The sequence below is a fragment of the Xenopus tropicalis genome, chromosome 2 (genome assembly GCF_000004195.4).
Source record: "Xenopus tropicalis strain Nigerian chromosome 2, UCB_Xtro_10.0, whole genome shotgun sequence".
NCBI lineage: Eukaryota > Metazoa > Chordata > Amphibia > Anura > Pipidae > Xenopus > Xenopus tropicalis.
The window spans coordinates 102,031,247-102,045,978 of NC_030678.2; the positions used below are offsets into that span (position 1 = coordinate 102,031,247).

A 14,732-nucleotide genomic window follows, 5' to 3' on the forward strand; every position below is an offset into this window, starting at 1 on the left:
AACACTGCACATTCTATTCCAACTCAAAACATAAAGAAAAGTGTATCAACTTCATGTTATTCCTTTACAGAAAGTGAAGGAAGAAAAGGAAATATTAGGCTGTTCAAAAAAAATAGTCTCTGAATTTTTATTTACAACCTGAAACATTCACTGTATAAACTGAAAAATGATTTTGCTTTCCTTTGAATCACTGAACTAATATTTAGTTGCATAACCACTGTTTCTGAGAACTGCAGCACATCTGTGTTGCCTGGAGTCGACCAAATTTTGGCGCCTTTAAACAGATATTCCAGCCCAGAATGACTGGACAACATTTCACAATTCTTCTGCATTTCTTGTTTTTCCTCGGAAACAGCATTTTTTATGTCACCCCGCAAGTTTCCTATTGGATTACAGTAAGTTCCGGAGATTGGGCTGGCCACTCCATAAAGTTAATCTTGTTGTTATGAATCGAAGATGTTCCTCGTTTACTGGTGTGTTTGGGGTTGGTGTCTTGTTGAAACAAGGTTGTTCAAGGCATAATGCAACATAACCTCTTCAAGTATTTTGATATATTCAAGCTGATCTATAATCCCTGATATGCAATAAATAGGCCCAACACCATAGTATAAGAAACATTTCCATATCATGATCCTTGCACCACCATGCTTCACAGTGTACTGTGGCTTAAATTCAGTGTTTGGGGGTCATCTGACAAACTGTCTGCGGCCCCTAGACCCAAAAAGAACAATCTTGCTTTCATCAGTCCACAAAATCTTTTTGCTGTTTCTCTTTAGGCTAGTCACTGTGTTCTTTAGCAAATTGTTACCTCTTTGGCATGTCTTTTTTTTCAAGCAGGGGCTTCTTGGCAATAGCTTTGTCATTTTGGCTATGCTAGTATCTATTTGAATGGTAGTTTTCTTCTGCATCTTATAGGTTTTGGTTGCCATTTTTAAAGTATTTGATATAATTTTAGCAGAACAGCCTATCATTTTATGCACTTTTATATGTTTTCCCCTCAACTTTTTATTCAGTTCGCTGTTCTTCTGAACAATGTTTGGACCGACCCATTTTAATCAGATTTTCATAGAGAAATGCACCATAACCAGCATGTACAAAATTTGCTGACTTTCTTCCTTAAAAAAGGGTGTAATTGACAACTGTTTTTCACAGAATGTTTGACCTCACCAATTGAACTCTAAACTGCTATTATTTTGAACAATAATCTAATATGAACAGAAATCTGTATAACTTAATCAATTAATGATTCAATTACACAGAATCAGCAGCATGCATGTCATGACTGTTCGGTCTGTTGGTTTTCTATTACTCTACTACACCTACTAGTAAATTACTTGCCATGTAGAAATGGCAAAAACAGCGATGAGGTTAGTGATGTTGGACTGCTGTTATTCTGAACACAACTGTATATAGATTATAAAAGTCACTGTATAATGCTGATTAGTAATTTATTCAGACTCTAGACAATATATGGCAGCTAAGAATCCTGTGCAATATGCATCAACATTTAATAATCAGCCCTGTAGCATCAGCTTATATGACAAGCAAACCTTTTTCTGCTTGATAATTTGCAACAACCCCTAAGCTTAGCTTCTCAACAACTGCCCAGAGCACACTGAGTGTGTGAGTGTCACTAACTCTTCTGACAGAATCCAAGATGATGACCCCCTGTGCACATGAGATTCTGATTTAGGCTGATGCGGTAAATTCAGCATGTAAAATACATCAGTTCTACCTATATTTGTTGAAGTATAAGGAATAATAATAGGTGTTCTGTTTGAACCTGCATGAGTCATCAGTACATATACTAAGTGCTTTCTTATCTTACTACTTGATATACTGACCTTGGTGATCACTATTTACATAATTGGATATACAATAATCAAAATTTGTTACTACATTTTTTAAATTACTGTTTATTGAACCTTTATGTAACATTGTGTGATATTAACCTAAAATATTGGACCCTGAAATAATTGCTATTATTTCTTCAATGATTTATAAACAAAACCGTTCTTCTAACTATACATATGTAAGGAATCTGCTCCTTCAAGAGGTGCTACTGTATGTTGAAGAGGAAGGAGGTTAAGAAGCCACTTGAGAAAGAAAAAAGTCTAAACCTGATCTAGCAAGCATGTATGGATCTGTCACTGGTATTTTGACTTTACACCCACTACACTCAATATATATTAAATACTTGTACATTTGTATATGTGCTATGTAAGAAATTGTCTAAGTTTTAAATATGTTTTAACAGGAAAAGCAGTAAGATAATTACAACACACACCTAGATTCATAAAAGTGAGAGAGGGTTTTAACCTCTAAACTTTATACATTTATGTCATTTAAACCCTTATTTAAACCAGGAAATAAACTCTGGTCTCACTTTTTTCAGAAAGCATTTATCCTGTATGTTTAGTGTGATTGATTGTTTTAATTTTAAAGTCATATCTGTAGAATGTGGGACATCTTGAAAAAAACTTTGGATTTTGTTTCTATATAAATACATCAATATGTAATAACTATATGTTATAGTTATTCACTCAGAACCAAATAGACAGTGGACTCCATGGGCATTTGTAGAAAGCCTGTCACATGTCTAAGCTGATTTCTATATGAGCAATGCATTAGCAGTGACCAGGGTGAATTTGTGGCCATATTGGGCACAATGCAGTTGTACAGCCATTTGAGTAAACAGTTAGACCACATGTAGAACTCTCCACTGTGTGTGTGGGCTTGGGTTGGCGGGGCCCATTGGTTTTTTTCCGGTGTCCCAACAGCCCAGTCCAACCCTGAGCAGTGGTGTAACTAGTTGGTGGGCTCCACAAGTATATCATTTAAGCCAGAGAGTTGAAAAGTCTAGTCTTAACTGATTACAGTTTATAATATCTCAGAAACCACAAAATAGAATATGTATATAAATTACAAAAGTTCTAAGATGACCACTCTAAGTAGGTTTACATACATTCATTTTTTAGGTTTAAAGTTCCTCAAATACATCTGTAAAAGAAAAGCTATATAATATTAGGTATATGACAGCCGGCTATTATCCTATAGAATGCAGAAAAACACACACACAAGTAGCTGCTGAAGTAATTGATGTAATGCTCAACAGGAAGGAAGCTGATAAAGTATCAGAGAAAACAGAACAACAGATTCAACATAAAGCCTGATAAACCAGGCTCTGGTACGGGGATGCCCAGACTTTTTCATGCGGTGATCAACTTTGGCTCCTCCCCGTGTAACTACGCAACGCAGCGTACGTACACATAACCAATAAAAGCACCACACTTCTGCATTCGTGCTGCACTTACGCATTTGCCGGCTTAGACGCGGTCCACCAGAAGTCCACGGGGGATAGACTGGTGGACCACAATCGACGTTTTGGCCACCCCTGCTCTAGTAACTAGTGCACCATTAGCAGATTCAACAGGGAATATGTTCACTATTACTTTATCTCATATTTAACAGCTATAGTAAAATTAATTTCGATATTTGACTAACATGATTTCATTTCACAGTGATCCAAGGTATGCCCACTGCGTGGTAATAATATAACTTCTCAAGTGCAATAATAAGTTCCTCATACGTGTTACCCTTAATATAGACAGCATTATGTCAGTTTTATTATTCTTAAGGCCTGCTGTATCACTTTTTTGCTTCCCTTTTCTTATCTTGCTTTGCCGGGTTGTAATAAATGTTATTTATTACAAAAGTGAGATTACATTTATAGCCTAAAGCTCACGTAATGGTACACATACAAGTGCAGTTATTATAAGGGCAGAAAGGATATGGTAAAGAATACAAGTTTAGGTACTTGGATTCAAACAGAAGATTTAGTGGTAGCTAATTCTGCAGAACAAATATATGTACATACAGATAAAATCTGTATAAATTTTGCATTTGCCGAAGACTTTGATTTGAAGAGGCAAGAATTCAATGCTAATTTTCTTTTCTTCTTATATTAACACAGCAATGGCATATATTTTTGCAAAAACAAATGTTGTCTGTTGCTTTAGGTTTCTGGAAGGGTGTTGGGCAATTGAAAAATTTAAATGACTTTTGACTGGGTAATTTAATAAGCTGCTGGACTCATAATATTTGAGCAAAAGGTGCACTTTGTGTTGATTGGTTTTTAATTTAGTTATATATTTATACATATAAGTGCAAACCAGTATGCTACAGAGAAGAAATGTAATGTTTATGGCTAAGCAGAAGATATTCTAAGTAGTTTTATAGATAGATGTGAGCAATCACTGGGGTTGCACAGTCTGGGTCCTGCTGTACCAAGTGCTTACTAAGAATGCAAAGGTCCTTTTCATACTAGCAGCTTTTGGTTTGTGGAAAGGAAAAAATGTCCTTCTATACAAAAAAACCTTAAAAACTCATATTTCCGCAGTATTTGAGACATTTAGAGATATTGCAGTTTGTTTCCATCAGTAAATCTTTCACCTGCTCTCCCAATACAAGAGCAAAAGCAGGAAAAAGCATGTGCCTTTTAGGGCAGTGGCAAATGGGGTAATATTGAGAATCTTGTACCCTTGGCATTTTGTAGCATATTGGGTGGGGACAAAACACTTAAAATCATTTGGATGGTAATTGAATGAAAGTGATTAATGCAATTTTCCAACAGGTGGTTATAGCTTTAAAACAAAACAATAAGCGCCTGTTAGGAAAATGCACTGGGTGCTTTCAGGATCTATCAGAAGCTCTGTTAGGCAGATCCAGATGTTACTGTTGTGGACTGTAGAGTAAAGAAGCCCGTAAACTGCCAGGAGTACCTTTTAGGTGTAGCAGGAACCCTGCCAACACCTTTTGGGGCCCCAGACTTTCTGAAGTGGAGTAGACAGGGATCCTTACACATGGCCAAGGTATACCAGTGAACACGGTACAAAAAAGGAGCAGGCGGAGGCGAAGTCAAGTTAGGTAAAAGTAGGTGGCAGGCAGCAGAGATTCGGGAGTCAATATTCAGGCAAAAAGTCAAAAAACAGCAAGGCAAACAAAACAAGACTTTAAAAAGATCTATAATCACAGAACCAGCTTGGGCTCTTAAACCAAGGCAAAACCAGCATTTAAATTCAAAATTGGCTCCAAAAGTGACGTCATCGAGTCCACTGACGTCATGACACAGCACCAAGTGACGGCAGCATTATTGTGCATGCACGCGTGCGCCTAAGACCAGTATGCACCGGTGTGTGCCGAAGATGGATGCGCGCAGGAGTGCGCTTTAGTAGAGGAGAACGGGACTGGCACATATCATCATTTAGTAGAGGAGAACGAGGACCGGTGCGCGTCGGTCTCCCAGTGCTCCTTACAGTTACAAAGTACACCAGGATCATACTAAACAATATCTGTTTGGCTACAAGAATAATTGTCAGATTTTGGAAATCCCACTTACCTTTATTTCGTCATATCAAACTTGTATTAAGCTCTGTATTAACAAAAAATTAAGCATCATGCTAGATAAAATGGATAATTTCCGGAAATTATGGATGAGATACCAACGCCACAAGGGTGTGGACCAAGCCCTCCTCTCCATTTAAGATGAGTCACTTGCATACATATATTCTCTTAGTGCACTCAATAAGCACCAGGGAACTAGGACCACTAGCATACAGTACTCTGCACTAATTCAATGGCAAATTAAGCAGGCTACTTTAAGTGGGATTATATTGTTAGCAATACTATATTCTTTAAAGGTAGTTTTTGTTTTAGCGTTTCTTGAAACAAAATTGTTTAGATTGAACAGATTACACTGGTAGTCTGTATGCTGACATACTTGATAACTTTACTATACATGCATTTAATATTATGGACTGTAATTGTATTACATTGTTTAACAATAATACAGAATATTATCCAATTATTTATTATTTTATTTGCAGACAGTGATCATACAACTTAGGGAGTGTGCACTTGCCCAAACATGCCCAAGTAAGTGTGATATACTGTAATTGTAAATAAAAGTGAAAAGTATAAAGTGGTATACAAAACAACAATCTGAAAATGGTTCTTAAAAGACATGTAAACCCCACACACAAAAATTTAATCGGTGAACAGCCTCTTTGAAATCTTCCAATATCTGCCACTCTGGTTGTCCAGAGGTCCAGAGGTTACTAGTAATAGCAATCACTTAGATTTCCTTCTCGTCCTCTTTCTCCTGAGCTCAGCTTTACCATTACAGTGCTCAAACAAAGCAGAACTTTTATCAGAGACAATTCTGCCTGTGTGAGCCTGTATTCTTGATGAAATGTATGCTGAATACGGGTCATTGTGCATGTATGCTATTTGCAGATTTAAATGTAACTGGTGATGTTTTAGAGGAAAAATGGCCGCCAGGTAAAAGTTGCTATTTGTTTTCGGAAAATGTGATATACAAACGGAGGGGATACATGCAGTACAAATGATGCCATTTGGGTGGGGGAGACGTGCTCAACTGGTATACATTGTAGGCAAATGTAGGCTTTACATGTCCTTTAAAGGGGAACTATGGCAAAAATGAAAATTTATTATAAGCTTCTGCATACTAAAAGAAGAAATTTTCAAAATATAATCAATTAAACTTCTGTTTAGTTTCAGTAATAATTAAGTTACTCTTTACTTTCTCCTTTTCAAGATCTGTCTCTTCATTTTCTCCTTATGCAGGAGTCGGGAATCTAAATTTGATTGGCAGTTAGGGCTCATACAGCTTTTATATTAAATCTGTCAATGAAAAATCTGACAGTGCTAATATAAAAGCAAACATAACTGATTTATTTGTAAATTGAGTAAATTGAGTATATGTAAATTGAGTAATTCAGTATATATAGAAAAAGTAAAAAAGTTTAAAATGATGACAGAATCCCTTTAAGTTCAGTTGTCCAGTATTATAGTGTTAACATCACACGATTTGGACATAGTTTGCATTTGATTCATCTAAATCCAGAAAACAATCATGTGGCTGGATATGAGCTATGTTATTTTTTTTTTATAAGGTTGGACCAAGAAGACACATCAAACAATTACACTTTGGGGCCCATTCATGAAAGCAGAATTTTTTTTTTCAGAAAAAAATCCTATTTTTCTAATTTATACAACTTTTCGTTATGACCACGATAATATCGTTAAAATTACACAATTTTTTCGTGGTTTTCATTAACCTCCACAAAAAAGTTGTAGTTTTTGCAAAGACTAGGACCATTTCAGAATTCATTCTAGCTTTGGTATCGTGACCATCTTTTGGCCAGGTTGGATCTGTACAGTGCCATTGAGTCCTATGGAAGGCTTCCAAAATCATGCATTGAAGTTCCAAAGCCAGAAAGATTTTTGTGCTCTTTACGATCGTTTGGATCCAAACATTTTGTGACTTTTCGGATTGTGTGATGACCAGGTACATGGGTGTAGCAGAACTAGTATAACCCACATGGAGACTTTAGATAGCAGGGTAGAACTCAGCTTTATGCATGGCTGCTCTCTCCACACAGTGGGGCTGATTTACTTACCCACGAACGGGTCGAATGGAGTCCGATTGCGTTTTTTTCGTAATGATCGGTATTTTGCGATTTTTTCGTATGTTTTGCGATTTTTTCGGATTCTTTACGAATTTTTCGTTACCAATACGATTTTTGCGTAAAAACGCGAGTTTTCCTATCCATTACGAAAGTTGCGTAAAAAGTTGCGCATTTTTCGTAGCGTTAAAACTTACGCGAAAAGTTGCGCATTTTTCGTAGCGTTAAGTTTTAACGCTACGAAAAATGCGCTACTTTTCGCGTAAGTTGTAACGCTACGAAAAATGCGCAACTTTTTACGCAACTTTCGTAATGGATACGAAAAACTCGCGTTTTTACGCAAAAATCGTATTGGTAACGAAAAATTCGTACAGAATCCGAAAAAATCGCAAAACATACGAAAAAGTCGCAAAATGTTCATTTTCAAGTCGGAACTTTTCCAATTCGGGTCGGATTCGTGGGTTAGTAAATCAGCCCCAGTGTGTCCTTCACTTCCACTTCCTGTATCACCACCTTTCTCATTACTCCACCCAGTGCTAAGCTGCTAATGCATATTAAAATAAACAGTTAATATTAATGCAGGGATATGCAACCACAATATTTTTGTACAACCAAGAAAGGAATTTTTGTGACATTTTCGCACATCAGAAATTATCGTGGTTACTCCGAATTTATTCCAATCATGCTTTTAACCACACAAAATTCGTGCTTTCATGAATAGGCCGCTTTATCTGAATACTTTACAAATCAAACTCCCATATGTAATAAAAGGCACTAAGTTTGCCCAGTAGCAGAACGCATAACAACAAATAAGATGTCCAGGTGACCAGTAAATTCTACCTGCTAATTGGTTGCTACGGGTTTCTGCTCCTGGGCAAACTTAGTGCCTTTTCTAACATAACCCCCAAAGTGTTTCAATTGTATTATCTAAAATCAAATTCATTATGTGTGTTATGGTTTTTATATTAAAATGGTAACACTGATATGAGTAAGCTTTTTAAATCTTGTTGGACCAAGAAAACAGAAATTTGACAAAAACTAACTTTAAAATAATTACATCACAAACACAATGATGTTTCCATAACTCTGTTGCTAATTGTGAAACATAACCTTTGAAGCCAAAGGGAGAAAAACAGGAAGTGGTGAAAGAGCTTGTGAATTAGTCTGAACGTGTGAAAGATACTTAAATCCACTGGCTTAAGTATATCTTCAGGGCTCATTTGTTTCCAGAATGACATGTGGGTAGCTTGGTTTATATTCTAAGGTCTCAACTTGTCAGTGTGCTGTAGATTAATAGATGCTAAGAACAGAATCACGAACAATACACCTACCTTCTAAATGAAAATGGGCCACAGTAATGTAAGTGAAAATTTAAAATATTTGCATATTGAGGTTTGTTATACCTCATTGGTATTTTGCTCATTTTCTTTTCTATGTTGCTGGGTGCAAAACAAAATTTCTAAATACTATTTCTTGTCATGATATCTCCACGTAGGTATGTGTAAAACAGAATTATATATTTATATATATATATAATAGGCTACCAGGGTTTTTTAGATGAAGGTCAGAAGTCTTACTTTAAGGATGTAAGGTTGTTAAAGGATGAATAGTTACAGCCTGTACTAAAAAATCTTCAGTCCTTGAAAGACCTGTGAAGGGTAAATGTCAAAGGTCAGAATCACATGTACCAATCAAGGAATAGGGTTTACAGTGGAAGTTCACTATCAGGAGCAAATTAAACCCCAAACTGGTTACTAAAACCTACAAATATAAATTCTAGCACTTTCCATGAAATAGAGTATGAAATACAAAAAAAACAAAAAACATCAATAAACTGTAGAATAAATCCTTATACACAATGTTTAGTGAGGACAATGGTTAGACATTGTGCATATGATGTCAGTTGTGTCACTGCAATGAATAAAATATATATCTTTATGCATTATTATATGCTGCTCATGTAAATCATACAAGGATAATCAATTGTCAACTCAGATTTCCACTAGTTTTATAGATGCACCCTACCTGTGGTCTTCATGTTAGTGATTCGTAAACTAATGTCCATGTGAAGCAGCACAATAGACTGCCAACATAGGATAAAATAAGCAATATTTATAGAATGCTTTATTTGCCCTGTGATATATACGGTAAATTAGATGACCAACTGGTTCCCAACCTTTCTTACTTGTGAGCCACAGTCAAATGTAAAAAGACTTGGAGAGCAACACAAGCCCATAAAAGTTCATGGAGGTGCCAAATAAGGGCTAAGATTGGCTATTAGGCAGCCTCTATGCACACTATCAGCTTAAAGGAGGCTTTATTTGGTAGTAAATCTTGTTTTTATCCAACTAAGTCAGGAATTAAAAAATAACTACCTGGTTTGGGGGCACTGAGAGCAACATCCAAGGGGTTGCTGACAGGGTGCAGTCTGACCCCAAGCATTTATGACACTCTGTGGCTCTCAAGCATTTTATGACATACCTGATGACAGTTCCCTAATGCTGTCCCATTCATGCCTGTCACTGCTACAGTGATGCTGCTGCCATAGAATAGAGATACTTACCTCAGATGGCAGCACCCGGCAAGTTACCATGGGCTGCAAAAATCTGCTTCTGGTAACTTAAAGAGCCAAAATTCTGATTTTAAAACTGGAATTTTGGCTCTAGTGCACTTGGAGCGCTATTGCACTAGCGCTGCAGGTACCCCTCTGATGCGAGAAAGCTAAGCCCGGTGGGGGGGGGGGGGGGGGGAGCGAGGGGGTGGCATTAACTTGGCCACCTGAGGCAACTAGGTTCCCTGAGGTAGCGCTGCACTTCTGAGAGCTTATGACAATAATTTTTAAATAAAACATCCAAAAGGCTTTACACAGGTCCCAATATCTTGTATGTTATTTATCTAGTAAGACAGCAGTTTCTGGATTATAATACCTTTAGTTTATTACAGTGATGTCTGCATATATATTGTGAAATGTCTAATTCTGAGATACTAATTCCTCTGTCTTGTCTGCAGCAATATTCTGTATAATGTATGCACTATATCCCCTTTATTCCTGCCTTAACCCTTCTTATATCCTCCTCCCTGCTCTCAGTCATATTGTATATACGTTATTCATATTAGCTCATATATGGAATTCAGAAAACACTTTGGATATAATAAGAGTAAGGCTCGGACAAGATAAGATGTTAAGGCAGGTGGTGTAAGGGGGGGGTGGTGGTTAAAAAAACATGAACAATGTTTTTGGGGGTGTGTATATGCTAAAAATTATTTTTGCATGTTTTTTCCCAACACGGTGGATGTACTTGTATAAAATAAAAAACAAAAACAAACTAAACTATCATTTAAAAGCTTCTGTGGTTGTAATTCATTTGTTTTGATTAATGTATATGTAATTTATACAAACCAACCACTGCTGTGCTTTTTTTTTATTTTTTGAAGGAGGAGCACTATTTAAGAAGCAGATCTACTTGTTAGGCTAATGCCCCACGGGGAGATTTACTAAGGAAATTTCAGATACCAAAAGTCGTTTGAGGTAATTAGGTAAGGTTTATTAGACACGTACGTGGGTTCTGAGCAAAAGATAGCCAGAACTACAGAACAAAGACAGCACTGGGTTTATATAGACTTTGTGACATAGTAGCATGTTATAAGAAACGTATGAGTATAGGCGTTATCAGTATACCAGTGTATGTAATAGAAATATCTGTTCACTGCACAGAAAACAAGATCTTTGCCAAATAGGTGGTTCTGTCTTCAAGGCTATAGTTGACGTAACTAAGGCTAGCTTGAGAACAGAATCCATCTGAGGTGGGGCTGTGGGTAAATCTGCACACAGAATTTATCATACTCACCAACCTATTACTAATATAGGGCAAAGGAACCCTCAGAACAAGTACCTCTAACTGGCACATATTTTTTTTATATATATTTATAGGCAAGTCCTATTATAATGGTTTATATATTAAATGGGTTTCCTTGCCCTTACTGTAATTATTGTTCAGCTTTAGACTTTTTCACTTTAGACTTTTTCCAGCTTTAGACTTTTTCACTGTAGCAAGACCAAGAAATTAATGGCAACCCAAGTGATTTGATCTGCAGTGAAAAAGGCAAAGATGTACTGCTACTCGCTGAAACTGGTAGTGTAGGGGCACTGAAGATAAGCAAGGCTAGTTAACAAGTTTGAAGTCGCACACTGCAGTTTCTTTCACTCTAGTAGAGTCCTAGTTAGTGATCCTGCAGCCTGTCTTCTTCCATAGTAGTCCCTCTGTTGCCCTGCCCCCTTGGCCTTCTGATTGGCTGCGCTGCTAGAGTGACAGGCGTGTGAGTAACAGGCAATACACGGTTCTCAGTCGCCTGAAGCTACTCGCACCCCTCATCCGTTCCTGCCCCTCCCAATCAGATAGCAGACGCGGTTTGTTGTGTGAGTGAAAGGAAATAAAATACAACATATATCGTAATTTTGCAACGACAAAAAGTGACACTACACAGTAGAGACTCCACATAGCAATACTTAAAACGTAATGTATTGTACTCTTTGTGAAAACAGTGTCCCTTGTACATGTAATGGCTTCCTGCTCGTTTCCCCTTGGCTGGGTGTGCAGCTGGCAAGACAAACGCTACACACCTCTGAGTTTTTGGCCCGACTTGTCAAATTCTGCCAGATTTCGCAACCTGCAGTTGACAAGTTACGGTAACTCCCGCCTCTTCGGCACACCCTTCTGTATATGCTCTAGCCGGGAGCCAATAAGAAGGACGCAAAGGCTCTTATCCGATTTCCTATTGGTTAATCCCCGGAAGACGGGGGTGGGGGGGGGAAGCCTTCTTTATAAATCTGGAATTTCCCAGTCTTGTAAAGAGTTTTTTTCCGGGTGTGAGTTTTAGAAACTTGTCTTCTCTGTATCTGGGAAAACAAAGAGAACGACTTGGACATTAGCATAAAAATCTCACAAGTTCCTATATCCTGGCTCTTGTTTCCTGCTCAGACAGGATGATTGTTGAGCGCTTCACTGAGGACTCCAATGATCTGCTGGATCAGGACCTGTCGATGATGAGCAGCCCCATGAATCTGGCGTATTTCTACGCGGGATCCCCTGTTTCGGATTCTTGTGGATCCTCCCCGATCCACTACTATTCCTCCTCCGCTCCTAGTTCCCCAGGCTCAGACACTGAGGTGCCAGGGAGTCTGAATGCATCCTGGCCTCACACTAAGAAAGGTAATTACTACAGGAACAGTATGACAGGTCACAAAACAAAAATTTTATTTTGCCTGATGAAGGGGCCTTAGAGCTCCGAAAGCTTGCAAGGTATTTTTATTGTTAGCCAATATAGGTATCATTTCTACAATACTCTTGTATTTGTGTTTTGTTGTTTTTTTATTATTATAGTATGACAGGTGGCACTTAAGGTGGCGGGCAGGCACATTTAGCCGCTTTAAACTCTCATTTGCACCCATGTAAATATATAACATGGTTTTTGAGTACGGTCACAAAACTTACAGCTGTAGAGGAATGGTGCGCTGCATATTTCCACTGCGACTGCGCTTATGCTATTTAACTGTTCCAATGTTTAAATTACTATATAGTTTACTACGTTTATTACAGATTCGTTGGTAACTTCATAAGTGCGTCAGTATAGCTTTGGAACTGTACAATGTATAAACAAATCCCCCACTAAAAAAAGGGTTTTGTTTGCCTTTCTTAAGTTACAAATTCATTACCTTATGCCAAGTCAGTATAAATGGCCCAGTTTTGAGCAGGGTGGCAATTTAATATTACGAATTGATTCTAGGTGTAGAATGATTAAATGAACTTGAGGCACATATGAATTCAGCATTAAAACACTGTTTAACACATATGACTTAATAGTGTGTCTTTATGTGGATAAGCTTTGATTTCAAAGGTGTTTTGTAGACAGTTATGTAATTATGAAACATTATATGCTTTATGGATTCATGTTTTATGTTTTCATATACGCTTTATGGATCATGTTTTGAGTCAAAGAAAATAACCTGTGTAATATAGCCGTAATTTTTAGTGCTGTGCCTCTATAAACTTGAATCTGTATATCGCAGAATGCTTCATAACCACAACCACCCACAAACAAACCTTTGCAGTAAATTCTTATCGATATAAAGTCACACTATTCGGTCATAGATCTTTAATGATGTTCTAATGGTTAATTTGTCTGTGCTTGATCTAAAGGTTATTTCATAATTAAACTGATAATTTTTTCAGTTTACAGTGGCCCTTCAAAGATGCACACAAAAAGTAAACAGAATTACTCTTTACCAGTGTTGTGCGTTTTTTTTTCTAGTAATCTACCAGAGTTATTTGCCATTAAAACAGTGATATCTGCACCCTATTTTGTGTTTACATCATTTGTTATTATCCATTTGGGTTATGATCCATTACACAGATGACTGTGCCCCTTTTGAATTCTAGTTCAGACCCAGATCTGTAACTGGCTTGCGTGTAAAGACTGTTTGCTTTAGAATTTGAATTAGGGGATTATCTATGCCGAAGAACCGGTTTCCAAACATGTTGCATTATTTTACTATATTTTCATTTTACATGTAAAACCTGTGTGCTTTTTTTATTGAGAGGTATAGTCTTGCTGTTCTTGTTGCTTTCCCTTCCTCTGCAGTGCTCTCATTTGCCACTTATTCTCTGTTTTTTAGGGCCCCCAAAAACTTGTTAATGTGCATGTCCATCTTCCACCCTATTAATGGACATCATTTCCTGCCTTTAATATTTTTTATATTTTTTTAAATGAACCATTTTCTGCTTAATGAAAAAAAAATTAACATTTAAATTAAGAAATATGATTAATGTTGTGGTGAAAAAGCATTCCTTTTGTAGACTGAAATAATTCTATAAATATAATTGACATGCCAGATTTATTACATAAACAAATTTTGCCGTTTGTGCAGTAGGTTGATACTATTTTATATGTCAACGAATATTTGTGTTAATATTATGATATATAGGTTAAAGCAATATATTTTTTTTTTCTTTTTGGGCAGCTGGGCATCTTGTAGGGGGCCGTCAACATAAAGGAACATTCCAAGGTGTTCGCGTAAAGAATTCTGTGAGAGAACTCCTTATGCAGCTAAGAAGTAAAACCGGCCAAGAAAGAACAGATGATATACAAGTAAGTCTGTGTTATGTTTTCCTCACCCTCTTCAGCTTATTTATTTATATGTGTACTTTTCTTATATAATACAAATGGTTCATTTTATTTTTCTTTACA

At 37.0% G+C, this 14,732-nt stretch overlaps 1 protein-coding gene across 2 annotated transcripts in view; it reads left to right on the forward strand.

Moving 5' to 3' along the window:
* Window positions 1-14,732, forward strand: part of nfkbiz (NFKB inhibitor zeta) — a 48,634-nt gene that overhangs the window by 27,988 nt on the left and 5,914 nt on the right. The window contains exons 1-2 of one of the 2 annotated variants that reach the window (NM_001130266.1): window positions 12,413-12,697; window positions 14,506-14,633. In NM_001130266.1, coding sequence (NP_001123738.1) covers window positions 12,472-12,697; window positions 14,506-14,633 — 354 coding nt within the window. In that variant the 5' untranslated portion in view covers window positions 12,413-12,471. Of the gene's footprint in view, window positions 1-12,412; window positions 12,698-14,505; window positions 14,634-14,732 lie in introns of those variants that run through there. The other variant, XM_031895730.1, reaches the window with a different exon arrangement.